At 37.6% G+C, this 25,088-nt stretch overlaps 1 protein-coding gene across 1 annotated transcript in view; it reads right to left on the bottom strand.

Moving 5' to 3' along the window:
* Nucleotides 1-25,088, bottom strand: part of LOC108295304 (potassium voltage-gated channel subfamily KQT member 5-like) — a 452,636-nt gene that overhangs the window by 54,987 nt on the left and 372,561 nt on the right. Inside the window, exon 2 of the mRNA XM_017517392.2 lies at nt 16,926-17,016. Coding sequence (XP_017372881.1) covers nt 16,926-17,016 — 91 coding nt within the window. The remainder of the gene's footprint in view (nt 1-16,925; nt 17,017-25,088) is intronic.

The raw sequence follows: 25,088 nt of genomic DNA, 5'->3' as shown, positions 1-25,088 counted from the left end.
AGTAGTTGGGACCACAGGCACATGCCACCATGCCCAGCTATTTTTTGTATTTTTAGTAGAGACGGGGTTTCACCATGTTGTTCAAGATGGTCTCTATCTCTTTACCTTGTGATCCGCCCGCCTCGGCCTCCCAAAGTGCTGGGATTACAGGCGTGAGCCACCGCGCCCGGCCTATCTTATATTTTTAATAAAAGATTGTTTGCTCTATAGTAATACCTGCAGAATTTGTTTCTAACTTTAGCACCATGTAACATTGTTTTTCTATCTAAGCTACTGCATAGTTTCCTTTATTAAAATTTAGGCTAATTTTAAAAATTTGAACTTTTGATAAATACGTTTGTAAAGCTTAAAGATATCTTTAATATAGCTGGATAGAGTACAAAAGTTTGATTGGATGAAGAATACTCCCAACAATGACCTACTGCAAGTTTTATCCAATTATCCTTCTGATTTATGGGACCTGCAGATGACACCCCCAAACTTAGTTTGTGTTGTTAATGTCTTTCACTTGAAAAGACTGCATTACCATGCAGAATATATTGTGCTTTTGAAAAGGCAGGATGGGTAAACTCTATCCACTTAAATATGGGCTTTCCTGCCACAGTGCCATATATACATTGCTGGAAAACCTAGTTTGGGGAAAGATTTCACACTGAAAAGAACAGGGCTTATGATAAAAATAGAATTAGACCCAACCATTCTAAACCTATGAAACTTTGTAAACAGAGACCTAATGAAAACAATTTTAGTAAGATAGAAGTACTGTCAAAAAGACGTGTCAAATTCTAATAAGGAGATGATAGAGTAATCCTGGCCTTCACTTACACGTAGGTGAAGAGAGCTTGCTAGCCTGGGATGTTGGTAAGTGTTCAGGCTGCTGCATTATGGAGACAAGGTCACCCTGTCACATATCACAGGTAGACAGAGGTGCTGGCTTTGCATACAATATGGTGACGCTAATGATGGATTACTTTGTTCATCATCTATGTTTTTGTCTTCTACACAAGACTGGGAAGATCTGCCTAAGTAACTTCCAAGGAAGAGCAAGTATCCAAAATGAAGAAGGTGGACATGGCAGTACTGCATTCCTTCAGTCTTGGTGCATTCAGGTAGGCCAATGTGTTGTATGCTGAGCTGCTATTATTTGAGAAAAATAATCTCTAACTTCTGTGTTACATTGACATCATTACTGTATGTACAATTTCATAAATTGTGGGTGAGGTAACTTGCATCCCATTAGGGAAACTTAAGGTAGCAGATTGACTGTATTTGCATAGTATCGCACATTCTCCACCAGATTTAACTAGAAAAATAATTTTAAATAATCATCACAGACAGGGATGGGGACTATATGAGAATCTTTGTGTACAGCTGTTATTTAATGTATGCCGTGCCTCTAGCTCACAGCATACCTGGTAGGTCCTTCGTGAATATTTGATGAGTGAATAAATGAATAAACAGCTCAAGATAAAAAAAAATTGCAGAAGTAAGTCAAGTAAATGTTTGTCCTGACAGTGTGGGGGGGCGGGGTTTGAAGGACACAGCTAGACCTCTAACCTAGAGCTCTCCATAACTCTTTCTTGGACTCTGCAAACTGACAAGCTTCCCAACCTCCTCACACGGCCCAGTTGCCTCAGCCAGTGGTATGAGCATCCCTGCCTGGCTACAGTGCCCCTGGGCATCCAGTTCTCCTCTGCTGTGGGTTATAGGTCAAGGCCATAAAGTGACTCAGAAAGGAGCCTAAGGGAGAGATGCAGATGGGTTAACAGCCTGAGGCAGAGAAACCTCCAGATTCATAGAGGTGTAATTAACTCACAAATTCTCCAGTCATTATTATCATGAAGTCAGAGAGGCAGGAATGCCTCCCACAGCCCTTCTTCACTTCTGCATAACACTCCTCTGACATAATATGTTGGTATTTCTCTTTCTTTTAAGGTTGCATTTGGTGTTATTTGTACTGAATTTCACCTAATTTAAAAAAATAACATCAGGAGAATAAGGGTTGGGGAGTGAGAACCAGAGTGAGTCCTCCCTCCTGCCCTGCACTCCTAGGGGTGGTCCTCTTTTACTTTCTACCCTTCTGGTCTCCCCTGTAAGCTGTTTTGCTGTGGAGCTTCCATTTCTTTGGTAAGACTCTTGGGCAGTGTTCTTTCATGAGAAGGGCTTTCCAGGTTTTCCCATAATGCTGAGACCTTGCAGCACTGAATCTCCCTCAATTAGTCTTTAGTGAGCCAAGGCTGGAGGGCCTGTAACACTTGCACAGTCTCTTTTCTGTTCTCCATTTCCCATTAATGTTCTGTGTATTCATTGTGATTTATAGCCCTGGAGGGAGCCAGGTCTGCAGAGTTTTCATTGAATCCAGCCTGTAATGTTGTTTGTCAAGCTGCCATTTACAGCTTGGAAAATTTTTCTCTAATCTACTTTGCAGAGGCACGATGTGTCTTCTCATTTTAGATGTAACCCCTGGTGTGTATGCCTGCATTGGGAATAGTGGGACCTACACTATTGCTTCCAGCCTTTGGCTTTGTGCCATACCAAAACAATATTCAATATATGGGCATGATCGGTAGCAACCTATATTGAAAATAGTTTTTGATCATCTCATTTGTGGTCTCCAAGAGAAAAAAATGACTTATAGATAGACCCATTTTCTTACGTGGATATGTCTTAAAGTGGGAACTTAAAAAATTATGAATTAACCTATTTCTCTCTCATCTTCTAATTCAGCAATTTCACCATGATTTCAAGATTATTTTCTTCTTCTGGAGTCAGTCAGAGGTTGTAGAAGATACCATACTGTGGACCATGAAATTCTTCCAGGGCAGGGCAATGCCTCATTCATTTTTGGGACTCAAGTCCCCAGCACACAGGCTAAAATATAGGAAGCATTTAATATATATTTGAGTTAAAACTGCATGAGTTAAGGGACTGGACTTGGAAAAATTAGAGGAGGAAGTAAGCAGAACCCAGGGAAATATATGAAAATCTATAGAAATCCACAGGATCAGAGATCAAGTGGGAAATCCAGAGTTGGGATAAGTAGGCCAGAGCAAGATGGCAGGGCTCAGTCAGAGAGGCAATGAGCCAATGGGAACCATGAACAAAGCAAACCATGTCTGGCAGGAGGCAGGTAACCTGCAGCTGTGTAGTAGTTGAAGGGGTGGAATGCTTCTAACCTGTTGAGGAGAGCCCTCCCAGGCATTTCTGGGGGGCACAGACCAATTACACAGGGCTTACAGTTTTGGTTTAACCTCTAAGTTCTCTATATTGTTCTAGTCCAGGCCCTTTTCCTATTCATGCTGTCTCTGTTTGGTTTAGGGCTCTAGTGTGTTTTACTTGAATAACTTCACCTGCTTCCTACAACTCCCCATCCTATTAATCTCTACTCTAGTCCATTCTAAAGTCAGATCCTGCACCTTGTTTGAATTTTGGTGCCATTTCCATGATTCCATGAACATGTCAATATTAGCATTATATAGCTAATGGGCTATCTCCTTTCATTTACTGATGATTTGCCATCAACTATTACTTTATCAAGTGCTGTCACTGAATCAGCTTTGCGTTCTATTCTTAAGAAATTTACAGTTCAATTGGTGCCTCATTTTTCTCCACTTCCCCCATCCCCGGCTTGCCCTCCTTCAGTTGCTCATCTTCTGGCCCTTCCTTGTCACACCAGGTATGCTCCTGCCCAAAGCTTTTGTCCTTCAAGCTCCACCTGCCTGGCATGTTCTTTTCCCTAATCTTTACATGCCTTGTCAACTCATTCCATTCAAGTCTCTGCCACCCTTTTCAGTGGACTTCTCTAAATATACTATCTAAACACTCCTTTATACCTATTCCTTTTTCTTGCTTTCCTTTTACTTGTAGTATCTTGATTTTCCTGTTTGTTTACTCCAGGTCTTCCCCACGAAAACATGAACTCCATAAGAACAGAGATTTGGGCTATTTTGTTCATTGTTATATCTTCAGCTCCTAAAAAAGAATACCTCATCCATATCGGGTCCTTCGTAAATCTTGTTGAATAAATAAGTAATGGAGAATATACAATGTCAAGTAGACAGGACTGAGGAAAGAAAGTTTATTCCAGGAAGGAGGAGGTGTTTGGTCCAGGTTTCAAATGGTGGAAATGATCAAAGCATGGAAAGATAGTAAGGGAAGGGTGTTCTTCCTTCTACTAACAAACATTTTGGCTTCTTTTATCTTCCAGAAACCCGGTAAAGTTTATCATACTATCTTGTTTCTCTTTCTCTCTCAGTTGAATATACCTTGCTGAAACTCAAAGGGCATAAGAGCTAAACATCAGTGTGGACCTGGTTGAGTATAGCTCATTGATAGCTCGTAGGATGTCTGCTGGGTCTTCAAACAAAATTGTACAGAGTTCTGTGGTATGGCCTGGACCACTTGGTTAGATATCAATGTTAGCATAAAAATATGGAAAGTTCTTTCCTTCCTTAATTGTAGATAGAGGCATGGTTTTTTTCAGGCATAATCATTACCTTTAACTTGAAAAATTCTGTCCTCTAATATCTGAAATACTTTTTCAGGGCAACTTACTATGTTATTATCCCTCTGTTAAGATTCAGTGTAGGTGTTTAACTACTCTTGCTTTTTCTTTTCAGTCATGGGCAGATTGATGAGGGTCGTTAGTCTCTGTGAATCATTTTAGAGTTTATTTGCATTTTCCTTGATGAAAGAAAAGCAAAGGAAAATAATTGCAGTTTTCAGTGTTCATTGGGATATTCTGAGAGCTTTCTTCAGTAAATTATAGGATGTGATAAATCTAAAGAAGCATCACTCATTCCTCATATCTGATGGCTTCATACTTCATACTCTTGTCACTGCCTTTACAAACACAAGATTTAATATCCTCAAGTGGATTCTCATCCTTACACTCTGTCATCCTCACTTACAATGTTTAATACCAGAAGTTTTAAATGTAAAGACTACTGTCAACTCATTCTATATCAAATCCATAAAATTTCATGTGCAAACCTTTCTACTTTGCAAGGACTGGTAAATGTGCTTGTGGATGATTTTTCCCTCCCCTGTTAATACTGGTAGATAGGAAGTGGCAACAACATCTCTAATTCTGCAATACCATGTTATATATATAGTGAATAGTTATATGGCAATTAAAAATGCATGTACCCACATTAAAAAAGAAAACAAACGTGTAACAAGTTAATTATGTAGTTGTTATTACCTTTTTAAGGGGATGCTTCACTTTACAAAAGAATTCCCTATGGATTTTCTTTAAATAGTAAACTCCAGTAGTGCATTTAAGATATAATTAGACCTGCCTAAATTGAGTTTGTATACACTTCAGGAGCAGAGTCACTGTGCAAGGAAACAATAAACTCATGTTTACTTTGCTACCCGAAGCATAAGAAGCAAATACGCATATGTAGAAGCTGTCAAACATCTGGATGCTTAGGAAAGCCTGGATATTTGACCACATGTCTGAGTACTCATCCAGATGCTGAGCACGATCCATTTGTACTTTGGAGTCTTTCTAACACAGCAGGAGGGTACGGGAGCAAATATACCAAGACAGGCTCTTATCTTGCTAAAATTGATAGTGGCATTCCTTTTATTGCTTATGGGTGGATAATTTTAGAAATGATGACCTGCAATAAGAATTTTGCAAATAATATGCATCATTTTCATTAAATGCAGAAGTTTTCTGTTCTTAATATGAGGGACAATTTTCATCTAAAAACTTAAAATAAATACTTTAAAATTAACCTGGAAGGCAAGAAGTTATTCAACAGAGAGGAAATGCACTCCAAATAGTAATGTTCTCAAAAAGGTGGGAAATACAAAACTAAAACGTACAACCTCTGGCTAATCAAATCAAAACAAACCAAACAAACTTTCCTTAATAGTCTCACCTGGAAACAGGAGACCTCATTTCAACAGCATGATGCTCACCTGAACAAAATGACCTGGGACTAGAAGATGAAATTTTATACTTGACTATTTACCCCATGAATCAGGCTCTTGATTATTTACAAAATGGAATTTAGAATTCTCAGTACAAAGAACTTTTAGTGGTATGAATTGATATGCTCATTTGTGTCAACTTGGTAAGTGGAACTTTTTATGAAAGCATAACATCCTAAGTAAAAGTATCGTAAGCCTCACTTGGCATATATGGAACAAAAAGAAGCCTGAGACATGAGTGCTTCATTGGGTTCTGGCATATGCATTTAGGTAGCCTTGCCAGCCCTGAAAGAAGCAAGAGAATGACAGGCAGTGGGATGCTCTGAATTCACCGTAGGCTTTTTATCAGGCAGGCCTAGGCTGGAATCTTGGCTATTTTACACTTGGTGTGTTATTCTGTACAACTTCTTTAGCTATTTGTGAAAATGGGAGGGGATACTTAACATTTCAGTTCTATTTATTTTTTAATAAGAAATCAATAAGCCTAATAAATGAAGGTACTTAAAAAATGCTGGCTCCCTTTCGTTTTTGATGGAGTCACCAAATACAGGAAATTAACACCAGCTTTTCACTGTCCTAGGAATGTGGACACATAGTTTCATACATGTTCTTGAGTTCATAAATTTTATCGCCAGGGTGATGGCACAGCAAGCAAGTCCATCAGATCTGGAGTTATCCCTGCCCAATGTGTCACTCAGCAGATGCAGACATGAGAGAAGAGATATAAAGCCACAAACACTGTCGTCAGACATATTTACCGAAAAGCTTCAACAATTAAAATCAGTTTCATCAGTCATCAGAAATAAGTGGCTATTGTTAACACATGCTGCACGTGGAATGTATACCACTGAGTCACTTTCAGTGAACATGTTTATGTAGCAAGCTTTCATAATTGACAGTGTTTGTGGTGAGAAAACTCTTATACAGATACTTGTTTTCTATTATAAAATATAATATTTTCTCAAGTGTAGCATTTTCAAATATTCCACAGTTTACCTGTACTTGTGTCCCTATGAGGTCTCCGTTATACGTGGAAGATCCTGTGACGATCGTATTTGCTAACTTTCCAAGAGTTTTCTCTCTGTTGGGCCCCGTCCTAAGCACTTGAATTTATCTAATTTCCATATCAGCCTTATGAAGTAGGGTACACTATTAACCACTTTTTCTGTAGTTTTAAATTTCATTTATTATTTTTTTCATTTTTAAGTTTCAGGGTACATAAACATGATGTGCAGGTTTGTTACATAGGTAAACATGTGCCATAGTGGTTTGCTGCACCTACCAACCCATCACTTAGGTATTAAGCCTCGTATGCATTAGCTATTTTTCCTAATGCTCATTTAATTTTTAAAAAATATTTTCTCATTTTTTTTTATTGTGGTAAAATATATATAACATAACATTTATAGCTTAACCATTTTAAAGTCTGGTTTAGTGGTATTAAATGCATTCATAATGTTATAGAACCATCACCACCCTCTATCTCCCTAACTCTTTTCTTCCTGTAATATTGAAACTCTCTACCTATTAAACAATAACTCGCTATTCCCTGCTCCCCATAGCCCCTGGCAACAACCATTACACTTTGTCTCTATAATTTTTTGACTATTACAGATATCTCATATAAGTGGAATCATAAATTATTTTTCTTTTTGTGGCTGGCTTATTTTACTTGCCACAATGTCCCCAACATTAATCCATGTTGAAGCATATGTCAGAATTTCCTTCCTTTTTAAGGCTGAATAATTTTATATATATATATGCCATATTTTGCTTATCCACTCATTTGTCAATGTACACTTTAGTTGTTTCCACATTTCGGTTATTGTGAATAATGCTGCTACAAACATGGGTGCATGGGTGTACCCATCTCTTCGAAACCTTGCTGTCAGTGTTTTTCTTTTTTTTTCTTTGCGTACATCCAGAAGTGGAGTTGCTGGATCATATGATAATTCTATTTTTAATTTTTTGATGAAAAAAAGCTGTATTGTTTTCCATAGTGGCTACAGCATTTCACAGTCCCATCAATTGTAAACAAGGGTTCCATTTTCCCACATCCTCACCAACATTTGTTATTTTCTGTTTCTGTGACAGCAGCCCTCCTAACAGGTGTGAGGCAGTACTCAGTGTAGTTTTGATTTGCCCTTCCCTAATGATTAACAATGCTGAGTATTTTTTCGTGTGCTTATTGGCCATTTGTACATCTTTTTTTTTTTTTTTTTGGATAAATGTTTATTCAAGTCCTTTGCTCATTTTTGAATCAGGTTGTTCTTTGTTGTTGAGTTTCAGAAATTCTCTACATATTTTGGATACTAACCCCCTTATCAGGTATGTTATTTGCAGATATTTTCTCTCATTCTGTGTGTTATCTTTTTTCTCTGTTGATATATCAGTCTTCTGATGTACAGCAATTTTAAATTTTTATGAGGGTCAATTTCTCTATTTTTTTCTGTTATTGCCTATACCTTGGGTGTTATGTCCAAGAAATCACTGACGAATCCAATGTCATGAAGCTTTTGACTTATGTTTTCTTCTAATAATTTTATAGTTTTAGGTCTTTAATGCATTTCAAGTTAATTTTTGTGTATTGTCTTAGGTAAGAGTCCAACTTCATTCTTTTGCATGTGGATATCTAATATTTTCATCACCATTTGTTGAAAAGACTGCCTTTTCCCCACTGAATGATCAAAAATCATTTGACTATATGACTGTGGGTTTATTTCTGGGCATTCTATTCTATTCCATGGGTCTATATATTGGTCTTTATGCCTATAACACAGTTTTGATTACTGTACCTTTAGTTTTAAAATAAACAATTATGAATCCCTCAGCTTTGTTCTTCTTTTTCAAAATTGTTTTGGCAATTCGGTGGTCCCTTGAAATTCTACGTGAATTTTAGGATGGGTTTTTCTGTTTCTGCAAAAAACATTATTGGGATTTTGAGAGGAATTGCATTGAATCTGTAGATCACTTTGCACATGTTAACAATATTAAGTCCTCAAAACTATGGACATGGAATGTGTTTCCACTTATTTATGTCTTATTACTTTATTTCAGCAATGTTATTGTAGTTTTCATTGTACAAGTTCTTCATCTCCTTGGTTAAGCTAATTCCTAAGTATTTTTTTGATATTACAAATGAATTGTTTTCATAGTTTCCTTTCCAAATACTTCATTGTTGGTAAAACGCAAATCAATTTTATGTATTGACTTTGCATCTTGCTGCTTTGCTGAATTCATTTATTATTTCTTACAGTTTTTTTTTTTTTAATTTTTAAGGGTTTCTACATGTAAGATCACATCGTCTGTGAACAGGGATAATTTTACTTACTTCTTCAATTTGGATGTCTTTTGTTTCTATTATTTAATAATTGCCTAATTGCTGTAGCTAGCAATGAGCACAGTCTTCTAGTACCTTGTTGAATAGGAGTGGCAAAAGCAGACATCCTTGCCTTCTTCCTGATTTTAGAGAAAAAACTTTAAATCTTTCACCTTTCAGTATGATGTTGGCTGTGGGTTTTTCATATGTGGCTTTTATCATGTTGAGGTAGTTTCCTTCTATTCTTAGTTTGTGGAGTATTTTTTTTAAATCATAAAAGCGTATTGGATTTTTTCAAATGCTTTTTCTGGCATCAACTAAAATAATTATGTGATTATGTGGCTTTTCCCCTTCATTCTGTTAATGTGGCCTATAACATTGATCGATTTTTGTGTGTTGAACCATTCTTTCACTGAACAACTAAATCCCCGTTGGCCAAGGTACAAAATCCTTTTAATATGCTGCTGAACATACTAGCATTTTGTTGATGATTTTTACACTAATGTTCAGAAGAAATAATGGTCTATAGTTTTCTTTTTCTTTGTCTTTGGCATCAAAGTAATGCCTCATAGAATTAGGAAGTGTTCCTTCCTCTTTATTTTTTTGGAACAGTTTCAGAAGGATTGGTACTAGTTCTTTAAATGTTTGTTAGAATTCACTAGTGAAGCCATCGGATCCTGGGCTTTTTTGTTGTTGTTGAAAGATTTTTGATTACTGATTCAACCTCCTTACTAGTTATAGCTCTATTCCGTTTCATTTCTTTGTGATCTAGTCTTGGTACTTTTGTGTTTCCACAAATTTGTCCATTTCATCTAGATATCCAATGTCTTGGCATACAATTGTTCATGGTACTCTTCTACAGTCCGTTTTTTTCTGTAGAATCAGTAGCAATGTTCCCATTTTCGCTTCTGATTTTATTAATTCGAGTATTCTTTCTCATTAGTTCATTTATCTAAAGGTTTGTCTGTTTCGTCAACCTTTTCTAAGAGTCAACTTTTGGTTTATTGATTTTCTTTATTGTTTTTCTAGTCTCTATTTCATTTATCTATGTTTATTGTTTCCTTTGTTCTGGCCAGCTTGGGTCTAATGTATTCTTTTTTTTATAATTCTTTGTAAGATGAAGTTGCTGATTTGAGATATTTCTTTTTTTTTAATGTAAGCATTTACAGTTAAAAATTTTAATTTTAGCACAGCTTTCACGATATCACATAGGTTTTGGTAGGTTGTGTTTCGTTTTCATTAATTTCTAAGACTTCTTCTTTGACCCATTGGTTGTTTAAAAGTATGCTATTTAGGTCTGCCATGGTGGCTCATGCCTGAATCCCAGCATTTTGAGAGGCCGAGGAGGGTGGATCACTTGAGGTCAGGGGATCAAGAGCAGCCTGGTTAATATGGTGAAACCCTGTCTTTACTAAAAATACAAAAAATATCTGGTAATAGTGGTGTGCGCCTGTTGTCCTAGCTACTCAGGAGGCTGAGAGGCAGGAGAATCACTTGAACCTAGGAAGCAGAGGTTGCAGTGAGCCAAGATCCCACCACTGCACTCCAGCCTGGGTGACAAAGTGAGACTCTGTCTCAGGAAAAAAAACATATGCTGTTAAAGTTTTGAATATTCCAGTTTTATTTCTGTTATTAGTATTTAACTTTATCCCATTGTGGTAGGAAAAAATACTTTGTGTGGTGTACATCTTTCAAAATCATTGAGACTTAATTTGTAGCTAACATAATGGGCTGTCCTGGAAAATGTCCCTGTGTGCTTGAGGAGAATGCTTATGTTATTGTTATTGGGTAGAGTGTTCTGTATATGTCTGTTAGACCTAGTTGGTTTATTGTGTTTTCTATTTTCTTATTTATCTTCTGTCTGGTTGTTCTATCCATTGAGAGTAGGGTACTGAATTCTCCAACTATTATTGTAGAACTATCTATTATTTCTCCCTTTAATTCTGTCAATTTTTGCTTCTGTATTTTATGACTTGTTATTAGGTACATAGATGTTTATAATTATTATATCTTCTTGTTGTATTAAACATTTTATTAACATATAATGTCCTTTTTTGTCTCTTATAACTTTTTTGATTTAGAGTCTATTTTGTATGATACCAGTATAGCCACCCTTGCTCTCTTTTGTTTACTATTTGCATAAAATATCTTTTCCACCCTTTTACTGTCAATGTATTTGTGTCTCTGAATCTAAAGTAAGTCTCTTGAACCCAGTGTATACATAGTTGAATCATGTATTTTTATCCATTCTGCCAGTCTCTGTCTTTTGGTTAGAAACTTTTATCCACTTACATTTAAAGTAATTACTGACATTTTACTCTTTGTTTTATATATACTTTATAGCTTTTTGGCTCTCATTTCCTGCATTGCTACCTTCCTTTGTGTATAGCTGATTTTTTTGTAGTGAAATGTTTGAATTCCTTTCTCACTTCTTTTTGTGTATATTCTATAGCTGTTTTCTTTGTGGTTGCCATGGGAATTAAATTAACACCCTAAAGTTATAACACTCTAATTTGAATATATACCAGTTTAACTTTAATGGCATACAAAAACTCTGTTCCTTTACATCTCTATCCCTACTCCTTTCAGTTATTAATGTCATATAATCACATATTTATACATTTTATTCCAAAATAGGGAAAAAGAAAAATGAAGGATGTGGGGAGGACGCTTTTAATCCCCTGGAAGTCACTTCTGCTGGTGAGGGAAGGGCTTACAGCAATGGGGGAAGGTGCAACAACAATGGCTGCCACATTTTTTTGTCTGTGCCTCTGGGATCAGAAGCAGCAATTAGTCACCAGAGGTCAGATTTCTGACATTTGGAGGACAGGGTTCTCTTTGCCCATCCTGGCTCTTACAAGCTATGTTCAGGTCCCTCCTGGAACATGTGCACAGCTGCCTACAATGGGACTAGGTGTAGGGCATGGGTAGCTATCACCGTGCTAAGAGCTGAAGTGGACCAAAATTAACTGCAATTTACCATCTAAGCCTTCCTCTGAAGGTTGCAAACATACAATAAATTCCAGAGTTCCATCCATTGAATTACATTAAATTCTGCCAGTGCAATTGTTGTTTAGGTGGGGAGACAGACTCCCGGTACTTCCTACTCTTTCTTCTAGAATCCTCCTATTCACTTTTAACAGATAAGAAAACTAAGGCACAGTGGAGTGATTTTCCAAATCACATAGCTAAAACAGGACAGGTGTGAAATTTGAATTCATGGAGCCCAACTATATAGTCTATATCACATTCTTAAGTCTATGCTCCACTGCTTCTATGGAGAGAAGGAACCTGGTGTACAGCCTGAAACCTCGGTTGCCACAACTGAAATGAATAAATGAGCAAATTAACACAGGTATTCATTTGGCTTGTAACGAAGGCAAGTTAATGAAGTTACAAGTTTACAAGAGCGTTGGCAGTGCCATTCTGGATGGAAGTGAGGGGAGATACTCCTTTTGGATGTGAGATGGACAGATAATGTCTTTATGGGGGCCCCAGGAGACAAGTGAGACACGTCTAAAGGCATGGCCTGCACCTAATATGCTGGTGCCCTCAAGGGAACAATTAGGTGGAAAAGGAGTGTCAAAGAGGGCTCTGACTGTGAGCCAGGTTTGCCTGTAGTGTGCTTCCTGTCACAAGTGTGGGTGTCTTTTACTTGCACAGAAACAGAATTCTAGGAAATCTCTGAACATATTTTAAAATGTTAAAAAAAAACCAAAAGGGACAGAAGTTATGAAAAAATATGCAATTCTGATATAGGATTTATATATAGTTCTAAATTTACACCTCTGGTGTCATCTTTACATATCAACAATGTACACAAAAAGTGTACAAATGTGGATTTATTGTGCATTTTTGCAAACATTTTATTTTTTGCTTTATTTATTTTTGAGACGGAGTCATGCCCTGTCGCCCAGGCTGGAGTGCAGTGATACGTTCCCGGCTCACTGTAACCTCTGCCTCCTGGGTTCAGGCTACTCTCTTGCCTCAACCTCGCAAGTAGCTGGGATTATAGGTGTGTGCCACCATGCTCGGCCAATTTTTGTATTTTTTATAGAGACGAGCTTTCAATGTGTTGGCTGGGCCAGTATCAAACTCCTGACCTCAAGTGATCTGCCTGCCTTAGCCTTCCAAAGTGCTGGGATTACAGGTGTGAGCCACTGTGCCTGGCCTTGCAAACAATTTAAAAGCCATTCCTATTACTGTTTGAATGACAATCCTTTTTCTTCTTTTGAATGGTAATTCCTTTGATATGTCTCATCTTGGGAAGTTTACTGCTAATCAAAATTGTGTTCTATGAGTTCTGTGACTTTAAAATTATAGTAATGTCTCAAAAATACATGTTAAAAAGTAATAAATAAGAGATTCCTTAAATCATAAGATTTATCATCTTATGAGTGACTTTTCCCAATCTTCTACAACCGATTGAACTTTTGTCATATACTATGTTAACTCATTATGAAAAATAATTAAAATATTAATGCTTTCCTAATTTATTAATTGCTAGCTAAAGAAAAAGTAAAGCAAAGATTTTATTTGAACTTTTTGTCCAAGTAAAATATAGATTTTGGATAAAACATTGGTGAAGAATATCATTAGTAAATCTTAGCTCTGCAATGCAGTCTGCATATTTCTAGGTGGGTTTTAAGAATATACCTTGACAATGTATCACTATAGCACAAAGACAGTAGGGTTAACAAACCCTCTCCCTATGGAAAGATTTGTTGCAATAGGTTTCTGCATATATCTATCTGTAGCACTAACTACATTGCTCAAAACAAAGGCCTCATCTGCATAGAGGAACTCATTCTACTTTGCTAAATCTGAAAGCATTCAAGACTGACATCTACATTTTTATTTTCTACTAAATGCACTCTAGTTACTAAACTCTGATCCATTGTTCACTATTCAACAAGTTTTAAAAGTCAAGAAACACTAGAAGAAAATGTAGGCAAAACCATTCAGGACATAGGCATAGGCAAGGACTTCATGACTAAAACACCAAAAGCAATGGCAATAAAAGCCAAGATAGACAAATGGGATCTAATTAAAATTCAGAGCTTCTGTACAGCAAAATAAACCATCATTAGAGTGAATAGGCAACCAACAGAATGGGAAAAAATTTTTGCAATCTACCCATCTGACAAAGGGCTAATAACCAGAATCTACAAAGAACTACAACAGATTTACAAGAAAAAAACCAAATAACCCTATTCAAAAGTGGGCAAAGGTTATAAACAGACACTTTTCAAAAGAAGACATATATGAGGCCAACAAACATGAAAAAATGCTCATGATCACTGGTCATTAGAGAAATGCAAATCAAAACCACATTGAGATATCATCTCACGCCAGTTAGAATGGCAATCTTTAAAAAATCTGGAGACAACAGACGCTGGGGAGGATGTGGAGAAATAGGAACACTTTTACACAGTTGGTGGGAGTGTAAATTAGTTCAACCATTGTGGAAGACAGTGTGGCGATTTCTTAAGGATCTAGAAATAGAAATTCTATTTGACTCAGCAATCCCATTACTGGGCATACCTAAAGAACTATAAATCGTTCTGCTATCAAGACACATGCACACGAATGTTCATTGCAGCCCTGTGTACAATCGCAAAGACCTGGAACCAACCCAGATGCCATCAATGATAGACTAGACAAAGAAAATGTGGTACATATACACCATGGAATACTATGCAGCCATAACAAAACCATGAGTTTGTGTCCTATGTAGAGTCTTGGATGAATCTGGAAACCATCATTCTCAGCAAACTGACACAAAAACAGAAAGCCAAACACTGCATGTTCTCACTCACAGACAGGTATTCAGCAATAAGAACACGTGGACTCAGGGAGAGGAGCATCAGACACTGGGGGCAGTTGTGGGGAGTAGGGAAGAGTCAGCGGGGATTGGGGAGGGAGAAGAGGTTGGGAAGGGATAACATGGGGAGAAATGCCAGACATAGTATGCACCTAAAGTTAAATAAATAAATTAAAATTAAAAATAGAAAAAGTCAAGAAACGAACTAGTTTTAGATATTGTAATTACATGGGTTTCTTTGGACTATTTAGAAATTCATTAGCAACAATAGAATTTATATTTCAGAGATTTGGAGGATGTAAATCTAACATTTTGGATTCTTGACCTGGATCTGAAACAAACATTTTCATGAGATTCCTAATCTGAAACAAACCTTTACATAAGATTCCTAATGACTGATTTATTCCTAATATATATGATTGGTCATGCAGCAGATCCAGTTTTTTGTTTCCAAGTTTAAAAATCAGATTTATATTTTCAGTCTAAAATTCCCAGTTGTAGTTCTATATGTGTGGACCAGCCACACCTTAGCCCTTGGGCTCAGATCACTTGTGGTTATCAAAGGAGTAGACAAGGTTAAACGCCTGCTTTCTACCCGAAGGGAAAGCTTGGAAATGGAATAGACCCCTGACGAGCTCTTTGGTCTATCTGTTTTCTACCTTGGGTTTGGAAATGGTAACCTTAACATGAGCAATATGCTGCTGGAGCACAGTTTGTATGCAAATGAATTGAGAGAGATTTATTACAGATTCAAAATGAGTTCTCCCTGATATTGCATGGGAAGACTTGATGATGCCTTAGCAACCTTAAGTACAAACTAGCCATCTGAAACCAAAGGTAAGAAAACATCTGCCCCCTTCTCTCAGGTTATATGAGTTGAAATCTTTAAGTTTCTACCTTCATGGTAGTAACATTTTTTTCATATTCAATATTTATTGCTGTAACATAACCAATCTCTGCTTATTAGGGCACGTAAACCATCTTACTGTTTTCCTCCCCCTGTTTCTGTATAACCCTAGGCTTTTCAGAAACAGTGAGTTGTTCCAGTTTGTAGTTCATTCAAATAGCTCTTAGACTGTCAAATCTGATAATTTTGGACACAGTGAGTGGGTCAAAATAGTTGAAAATGAACCAAACTTTCAATCAGATGTGATTTGAGTATAAAGTGCTATAGGTTAGTTGTAACAGAAAGCATGAGAGCTTAAAAGGCTCAGAATAATTTGGATAAAAATATCTTGAGGTCTTTTTCCATTTTAAAATGAATTGAGCAATTCTGTGTGGCTGATTGACAGCATAATGCAAACAGAGCAAACTGCAGAATGTATCACCAGGTAACTGCATTAGCAGCAAAACTCATAATGCAGTCTGTTGGCTGAAAAGAGCATGAAGGAGCCTTCTATTTTCTTATGAGGTGCCATATGTTCATAGTTCCTGGCCAATTATATTTAGTTACTGCCAAATTACAATTATTGGAAAATGCGCTCTACCCTATAGTCGTTCACAATATAAGAAGAGGCCTCATAGATACTGACTCTTCTTACAATTTGTTTAGTAGCATAAATATACTTAAAAGTGCTTTCTAATATTGCCCTCTATTTATGATATATCTATAACACAAGATATTGCTGTGTAATAGCAATCCTGAACATTTCTATATATTTCTAAGGACTGACTACACGTTAAATTGGTGGGAGAATGTTTCAGTAATCTTTGAAACTTTTATATTTTGCAGTAACTCTTTTTGAGATGGATTTTATTGTGGGATAAGACGCATAATATAAATGTTACAGGCAGTTCTTATATAACATTCAGGTACATTCTTGTTCATTTTTCACTTACCAGAATCAAGAGGCAACTTGAGGCCAATTTTGTGTGCTCAGGGATGGTAGAAAACACTGACAAAATCAAGCAACCAAAGACAAGGAGAAAACTGCAAAACAACAAAAGAGAGAAATCTGATAAGAACCTTGCCTTATTATCACGGACTTAATTTCTTGCTTCTAATGAATAAAGCACCAGGCCCATTAAATTGGCAGACATTAAGTCATGAAAACTCTGGAAGAGACAAGCTGTTTTGGATATCAAAATACAATATGATATACAGTGCAAATGGGGCTCCCCTGCAACTTTATTGATTAAAAAAAAGGTTGTCTTTGTAGCATGCTGCCTTTAAATGTTAACATCTAAGAATTTGTGAATTTCCCATACAACTTCCTTCCCAAGCAATGATCCTGAGAAAGTCCCAGCAAGTATGTTCTGGCTCTTCCATGTGGGGAACACATGCTGCAGTCACCCTTCTTTCAAAGGAACAGAGTCTGTCTCCTATTTGGCAACTTTACTAAACTGTCAAGTATCCTAAGTGGTTGTTACTTAGCCACTGGCTCTCACTTTCAGAGTCTGATATTGCTCATGGATTCTCATTTACTATTCCTTTATATTATTAATAATACGATCACATATTAATAATGAGAATAAAAAAGGAAGCAAATGATTTTCTTGGCTATCATGCACTTTCCATTTCCTTCTAGTCAAACTGCAGGAGAAATGACTTCTCAGCTCTGTCTATTCATATATAAGGATAGGGAACAGAAGTCAGGATCAGGCATTGTCTTCCAGTTAATCTACAGACATTTTTATTCCTAGAAATGTGTAACTTCTAGGATCAATGGGAGAGCTGAGTTTCTGAGGAAAACGTGTACTGAAAGGAAAGGTTCTGTTTCAAAGCTGAAGTTACTTATTTTGAAATGCAAGGTTAAAAAAACGAACCTGAGCTACTTGCTCTAGGCCATATTTTTACTTATGTTCATCTCTGGGAAATTCACACAGTAAGCTGTTTTAAAATACCAAGTTTCTATGCTCCTCTGGATGACATAGAAGTTAGTCCCTGACTCCTCCTTGTTTCCCCTGAAAAGTCTTACAAATCTTACCACCACACTTGACTGGAAGTTTCCAAAGGCCAGGGTTTGGGCAGTATAGCCAGAGTTTGGCTAATTATGCCTACAGGACAAATCTGGCTCCTAATGCCTGTTTGTATAAACAGAGTTTTATTGGCGCACAGTCACACTCATTCATTTATGTATTGTCTATGGCTGCTTCCATGCCATGATTGCAGAACTGAGTAGTTAACAAGAGAGACAGTAAGGCCCACGGGACTTATATACTATCTATCTGTCCCTCTAGAGAAAAAGTTTGTTGACCCCACCGTTTCCTCGTTTCCTTATACTTATCCCAACATGGGACTGGAGAAGAGTTCATAATTGCTCATGTTTTCTATGCTGAAAATAATGACTAATGTTAATAGAGAGGTTCCTGTAAGCTGGACAATGTGCTAAGCCCCTTTTACATGCATTCTCCTCATTCTCCTTACATTATTCATTATCTCTATGTTATCCCCAGAAATCTATGGACTAAAAATATTACAATCACCATTTTACAGATATGTAAACTGAGAATTAACATTTGTAGCTCATCCAAGGTTGTGTAGCAGAAAGAGAACCTAAGCACTGTGTAGTCCAAGCCTGTACATAGTGCTGCTGAATAAGCATGCAAAGATGAGAATAGTGGTAACATTTTTGGCCCAGGGAGACACTTGCCTATCTCCTCAAACTGAGGGAGAAGGAATTGTCATTCTAAACAGAAGTCTCCAAGAGAAAACAGCCTGCCTGTTTTAATAATTAATCATGCTTTTTTATTTTTCATTATTCAATTTTTAGAAATAGGGTGTTTCTCTGTTGACCAGACTAAAGTGCAGTGGTGCATTCATAGCTCATTGCAACTTTTACCTTGAACTCCTAGGGCTGAAGCCACCCTCCCACATCAGCCTCCTGAGTACCTGGTACTATAGGCACAGGCCAGTAGGGCTGGCTAATTTTATTTTATTTTTTAATTTTTTTTGCAGAGACAGGGTTTCACTATGTTGTTCAGGCTGGTCTTGAACTCCTGAACCCAAGGGATCCTCATACCTCAGCCTCCCAAAGTGTGTCTGGCATCATCATACTTTTGATTCATGCATGTAATGATTCAGGATACTGTGGAGTGTATTTTAAGTTGGTACTAATGGACTGGAATTTGCAGACTTCCAAAATTTGCCAAAATCCAGTGTGCCTACCTGATTCCTAACTACAACTGAGAAAGTGAAATATAGGGATCACTAAGGTAGTTAGGAGGATGATGTGGAATCAGATGACAGTGACATATGTTCTCCTCTGGTGAGTTGCTGTTATCTGGACATTCCCTCCTCTTCCCCACCAAGTCCAGATTTACCAGAAAACACTTGGAAAAGCAAGCAGGGGATTATTTAATCATTAAGATACTTTCCTCCTTCAAGAGCATCCCAATGGCAGTTTTATAATCTCTATGTCTGTGTTCAAAACACACCTATTGCTAGTTCCTTCTTCATCAATATTTGAATGCTATTTTAATTTATCCTTGTACATCTGGTAGTCTTTGGCACAGTGCCTTTTACAATGGGTGCTCAATAGATCTTTTCAATTGTATTGAAACAATTTCTATGCAAAAATGGATTTGCAGGAATGGCCTACAAATTCTTACCATTGGGAATTAAAATCTAGTGAGGTGGGCAAAGTGAACACATCGGATCATAATGAAAGGCAGGGGCAGAAAAATGCTAAGAAAAATGCTATAGAGGCTGAAACTGGGGAGAGATTCTATTTAGTTGGGAAAGGTGGGAGCACATCAAGTTTTCCAAAAAATGATAGTGCTTGAGATGGTCTTTGAAGGAAGAGTAGGGTTTCAACAAGAGAAATTTCTGGAGAAACACATCCTAGAAGGAGGGTACAAAATGTGAAAGGCAGCAAGCCAGAATATGAATGAGGCAAACTATTTGATCTCTTTCATGAAACAAAAGTCATCAAAGTTTGCATAACAGGGTGAAACGGGTGGCTGTATTGTGTCTGAAGCCAAGTTGAGGAGAGGCTTGTAGGGCAAAGTCTGCATTTAGTTCAGCAGAAAATAGGGAGCCACTGAAGATTTCTTTTTTTTTTTTTTTGAGACGGAGTTTCACTCTTGTTACCCAGGCCGGAGTGCAATGGCGCGATCTCGGCTCACCGCAACCTCCGCCTCCTGGGTTCAGGCAATTCTCCTGCCTCAGCCTCCTGAGTAGCTGGGATTACAGGCACGCGCCACCATGCCCAGCTAATTTTTTGTGGTTTTAGTAGAGACGGGGTTTCACCGTGTTGACCAGGATGGTCTTGATCTCTTGACCTCGTGATCCACCCGCCTCGGCCTCCCACAGTGCTGGGATTACAGGCTTGAGCCACCGCGCCCGGCTACTGAAGATTTCTGAACAGGAGAAAACGTTCATTAGAGTTGCCTTCTGGGAAAATTAAGTTGAAGCAGTGTATATAGAATGGATCTGAGTAGTGAGAGGCAGGAACAAGGGTAACAGTGAATTTAGGTTAGGCTGTAAATGAACATGGTAGAAATGAAAATGGAATACAGAGGGAGACTGAAGGATGTTTGGGAGTGGAGTCTGGGAAGCTGGCGTGGTGGCTGTAAAGTCTGAGATGACTGTACAAGTTAGGAGAAGAGAAGTCAAAGTCAGGAGGAGAAACTGGTTTTGGGGAGAAGAGAATAATCCAGTTTTAGACATCCACATGGAAATGTGGATTTTGGGCACAAATTTTAGCTGGAGATATGGAAGTACTTTTTTTTTTTTTACCCCCAGAAGAAGGAAATGTGTGGAACATGATATCCTGACAGTAAAGACCAAGCATATAAAGTTTTGGTAAATAAGCATAGAGGATATTCTAGAACCATTTCTTTCATTTGGCAAATGACATCATGGAGAACAATGAACACATTCTGCTATGAATTAGTTCTTGGTATCATTTCCAGAGGCAGACTTCCCAGCTGGAGAAAACACTGAACTGACACAGAGTGACCCCTCTAAGGTGACAGTGTTCAGATGCTGGGATCACTGGCAGTGACATGGTGGAGTTTGTGTGTGGTTCTGCTGACACTATTGCTTCTGAGGATCCTGTGCACATGTATTCATGCTGATAACTGACCATGACCCCAGGGCACCTCTCTAGTGGTCGAATAGAAGTAGAAGCAGTGGCAAGAGTCACTGGGCTCACGCTATCCTAATGTAGAGTCCGTGGTCCTCCAAGGGATCTGTGTGTAAAATTTAGGGGGCTGTGAACAATAGAGGAAGGAAAAAATTGTGTTTATCTTTCACTAACCATGGCAATAGATTATGATGGTATTAGCAGCACTTGTGACTGTTGCTCACAAAAATTACAAATTTTAAAACCTCATTTTACAGTTATAGATGAAAACATAATTTTTTCATTTCGAATATTAATTTTGCTCATCATTTCAAATTATGTAGCTATTAGTCCCACTCTTAGGGCTTGTTTTAATAAAGACACATATGCATTTCCATATTGCATATTTGTGTAATGTTTTAATAATAGATTTCAACCTAAGTTTTTCTTTTGTAGTCACATATATTTGAGGAATGGTTCACAGTTTTCACAAGATTGCTGAAGGGCCCATGGCACACATAAAAATTAAGACATCTGTAATTGAGAATTGGGAAGACAGGGCTGGAAGGTGGCCCATTTTTGTACCCGTCAGCTTTATGATCAGTTTAAGAAATATGAATGTTTTTCCATGTATACATTAATCCTGAGGTATCATAAGATGCACATTCCTTCAAAATTAGTCTGAAATAGCTATTGGCCTTTATTTTGTCTGAAACACTCATATTTTGTTTATGAGGAAATTCATTTTGATCTAGATCTTTTATCCAAAACTTTTTATTTGGAAGGCGCTGATTATTGTAAGAGGAAAGAAGGAAATTTATGAAAAGTTTAAATAGTACCAGCTCAAAGGACTCTATGTTTACTCAAGAAAACTATCATCAGCTTTTCTTGTGGGTTAATTAAGAATCAATTTGTCACATTTAATTTGACAAAAAGCTTGACTTGGGAATCTCATGGGTGCTTGTATAACAGATGATGTCCAGCTTCCAGAGCTAGTGCATCAAGCACAGATTCATTTAGTAAGAATGAAAATGATGTGAAAATAAAACATTCAAAAAAGCTCTGCTGAATGAATGAACCATGGCAAGTTGCCCTATTGTCATTCATACAACCACACAATCCCCAGGCACTCACAATTGTGAATATGCAATGAAGAAAGGAGATATGGAGCTGAGGTTTAAAGTAGACATCTTTCTGAACTTAGCTTGATACAACAGGCAAATCAACAGAGTAGGCTTTGCTGATTGAAGCAACCACACATTTCCACCTGGAAGGTGCTCTCTGCAAGCATTTTGGCAGACTATAAGCATTCCATGGCATAATGGCCCATGTAAATCAGTTATACTTATTAAGAAAGTTTTGGGGAAGGGGAGATCTTAAATGTTTTAAACTGAATGGAATCATGGGATTAAAATAAAAGATGCTAACAGGAAGATGATATAGACTATTTTAAGAAAACAATTCTTCAGAAATATCTTCCAAAGGAAATTCAACACTGCTTCTGACTTTTCATAAATTTTAAAGTATTGCTTTAAATTTTAAAGTATGCTCTTCAGTGCATTTGACAGAGGGCCTTGAGAACGTTTCATGAATTATGATGACTGGAGTGTGCATGCTGACATTAGAGACCACAGCTGACCCCACTGGCTGGCACAGCACTTGCCTTGAGGACAAGCCACCTAATGAAATCAAAACCTCATCAGCAGAGGGAAGCACTGGAGCCATTTCTTTCTTCTAGCATCCTAAATTTATCTTTCTTTCTAAACTTGGTACTTTGCAAAATACCCTTTATGCATAACATTTCCTTAAGAGAAGTGAACTTGGCACCTGAGATCTACTCACAGTACACCCCAGCTTCCACTGCAAAGCAATAACAATTAGGACATTTTTGGTGTCTTTAACAGTGATTTGGAATACTTGATTACAACACTGCATGCTTCTGGTTTTCAAGTGCAATGAATCTTAAATATTAACAAAGACCCCTGATAAATAAATACTATCACTGTAATCTCCGTGAAGTTTTAAAAACAGTGTTATCAGCTAACAGTTTTTAAAGAATGAAATGTTGCATTTTACATGTGGGATATTAAGAGGCAATCGGAGGATATGGGAAACCATGGTTTCCGCTTGCTTAGGGTTTCTTTAGAGGACTATGGCCAATGTAAACGAGCTAGGAGATGGCAACAGAACCCATAAACAGTTCAAGAGCTTTCCCTCAGAGAAGTCGGTGGACTCTGCATAAACTGATGTGGAGCATGCTCTGCCTTCTTCTCACCCCAGGATTAGGGAATCTGTGTGGCCAGAAGGATTTCTGATTCAGTCTCCCTCTGAGGACAGGGATTTTGTTTGAAACATCACTATAGGCAGTTGTGTAGTCTGTCTCTAAACCCCTCCAGCATCCAGGAAGCTCCCATCATTTTAAGGCAGCATAGCTCTGTTACAGGCAGCTCTACAGTTGGAAAATGATTTTCCCCTGAGTCTGCTCTCCTTGTCTGGGACCTTTACTCATTTGGTCAGTTTCTGGACCACAGAGGACGTGTGCTCCTTCCTCCCTAAGAGAGTTCTTTAGGTGTTGGTTTTATCATGACTTCCCTGTTGGTCTCTGGATTCAATATAACAAGCCCAGTTTGCTGTCTATTTTGCATATGAAATTATGTCCTGATGTGTCATTCTCCTTGTCACTGTTCTTTATGTGTGCCCAGTTTGTTACTGCATCCCTCAAAGTGGGACCCAGACTCATTATCATTCTTCAGTGTAAGTAAAAGTATTGGCATTTAATCACCGACAGTAAATATCTGCATTGTCCATTCTTGCTGGAGAATACAGGTTCAAACCTGCCATTGCCCAGCTACAGCAAAAGTGGTTTCAAAAAAGACTGTCTCAAGGATATACAATCGCTTACTTTCTTGTACTTTTCCTACCACACCGCAGGGCCTGGAGCAAAGCTGACCACTGGCAATCTGTGTACTTGGACCTACTACTTTGGTCCCTAAAGGAATTACTTTAACCAAACTGTATTGGATTTTCTGCTATTTCCTTAAGAAGGAGTAAAAAACATTAAACCAACTTACTGTACTTTAAGAATTTCTCAGTATTTCATATTGTATTTCCTTAATGAGACATCCTGTAAGCAATTTCTCTCAGGATTTTATTGCAAGAAAAATCTGTTAATATGTTGCTTCTGGAAAAAGGGATAAAGTTTTAGGTTTTGGAGACTGTGATCTTTTAACATATTTGTTTCCTTGCCTTGTCTGCCAGGAGGCTCAAAAGTGAATTTGGGACTCACATTACAAATAGTAATAATGGCCCAGATCCTTCTGGCATACATTTTAATAGAATAACCTAATTCCCAATTTCTCTGCACTGTTCTATTATTATCCTACTTTCACTGTACTATATCAATCACAAATATTTACAGACACTGTACCAGGAGCTGGGAACTCAGGCATAGTTTGCGTCCTAAAAGGGCTTTCAGTTTAATGGGAAGACAAACCTTTCCTTATTTTTATCCACTTACATTACATATATTATGTAAGTGGTCACAGATCTTTCCACATGTTACAAGGTATTCAGGATATTCTTGACCAAATCTGCTTTCTGCACATGGCTAGCCAGTTTTCCCAACACCATTTATTAAACAGGGAATCCTTTCCCCATTGCTTGTTTTTGTGAGGCTTGTCAAAGATCAGATGGTTATAGATGTGTGGTATTTCCTCCAAGGCCTCTTTTCTGTTCCATTTCTCTATATCTCTGTTTTGGTACCAGTACCATGCTGTTTTGATTACTGTAGCCTAGTAGTATAGTTTGAAGTCAGGTAGCGTGATGCCTCCAGCCTGGTTCTTTCTGCTTAGAATTGACTTGGCTATGCAATCTCTCTTTTGGTTCCATATGAAGTTTAAGGTGGTTTTTTCCAGTTCTGTGAAGAGGGTCATAGGTAGCTTGATAGGGATAGCATTGAATCTTTTCTTTTTATTTCATTGAGTTGTTCTTCAAA

The sequence above is a fragment of the Cebus imitator genome, unplaced genomic scaffold (assembly GCF_001604975.1).
Source record: "Cebus imitator isolate Cc_AM_T3 unplaced genomic scaffold, Cebus_imitator-1.0 Scaffold630, whole genome shotgun sequence".
Classification (NCBI taxonomy): Eukaryota; Metazoa; Chordata; class Mammalia; order Primates; family Cebidae; genus Cebus; species Cebus imitator.
Note: the sequence above shows the minus strand (reverse complement) of the source record. Positions and strands in the feature narration are given on the sequence as shown.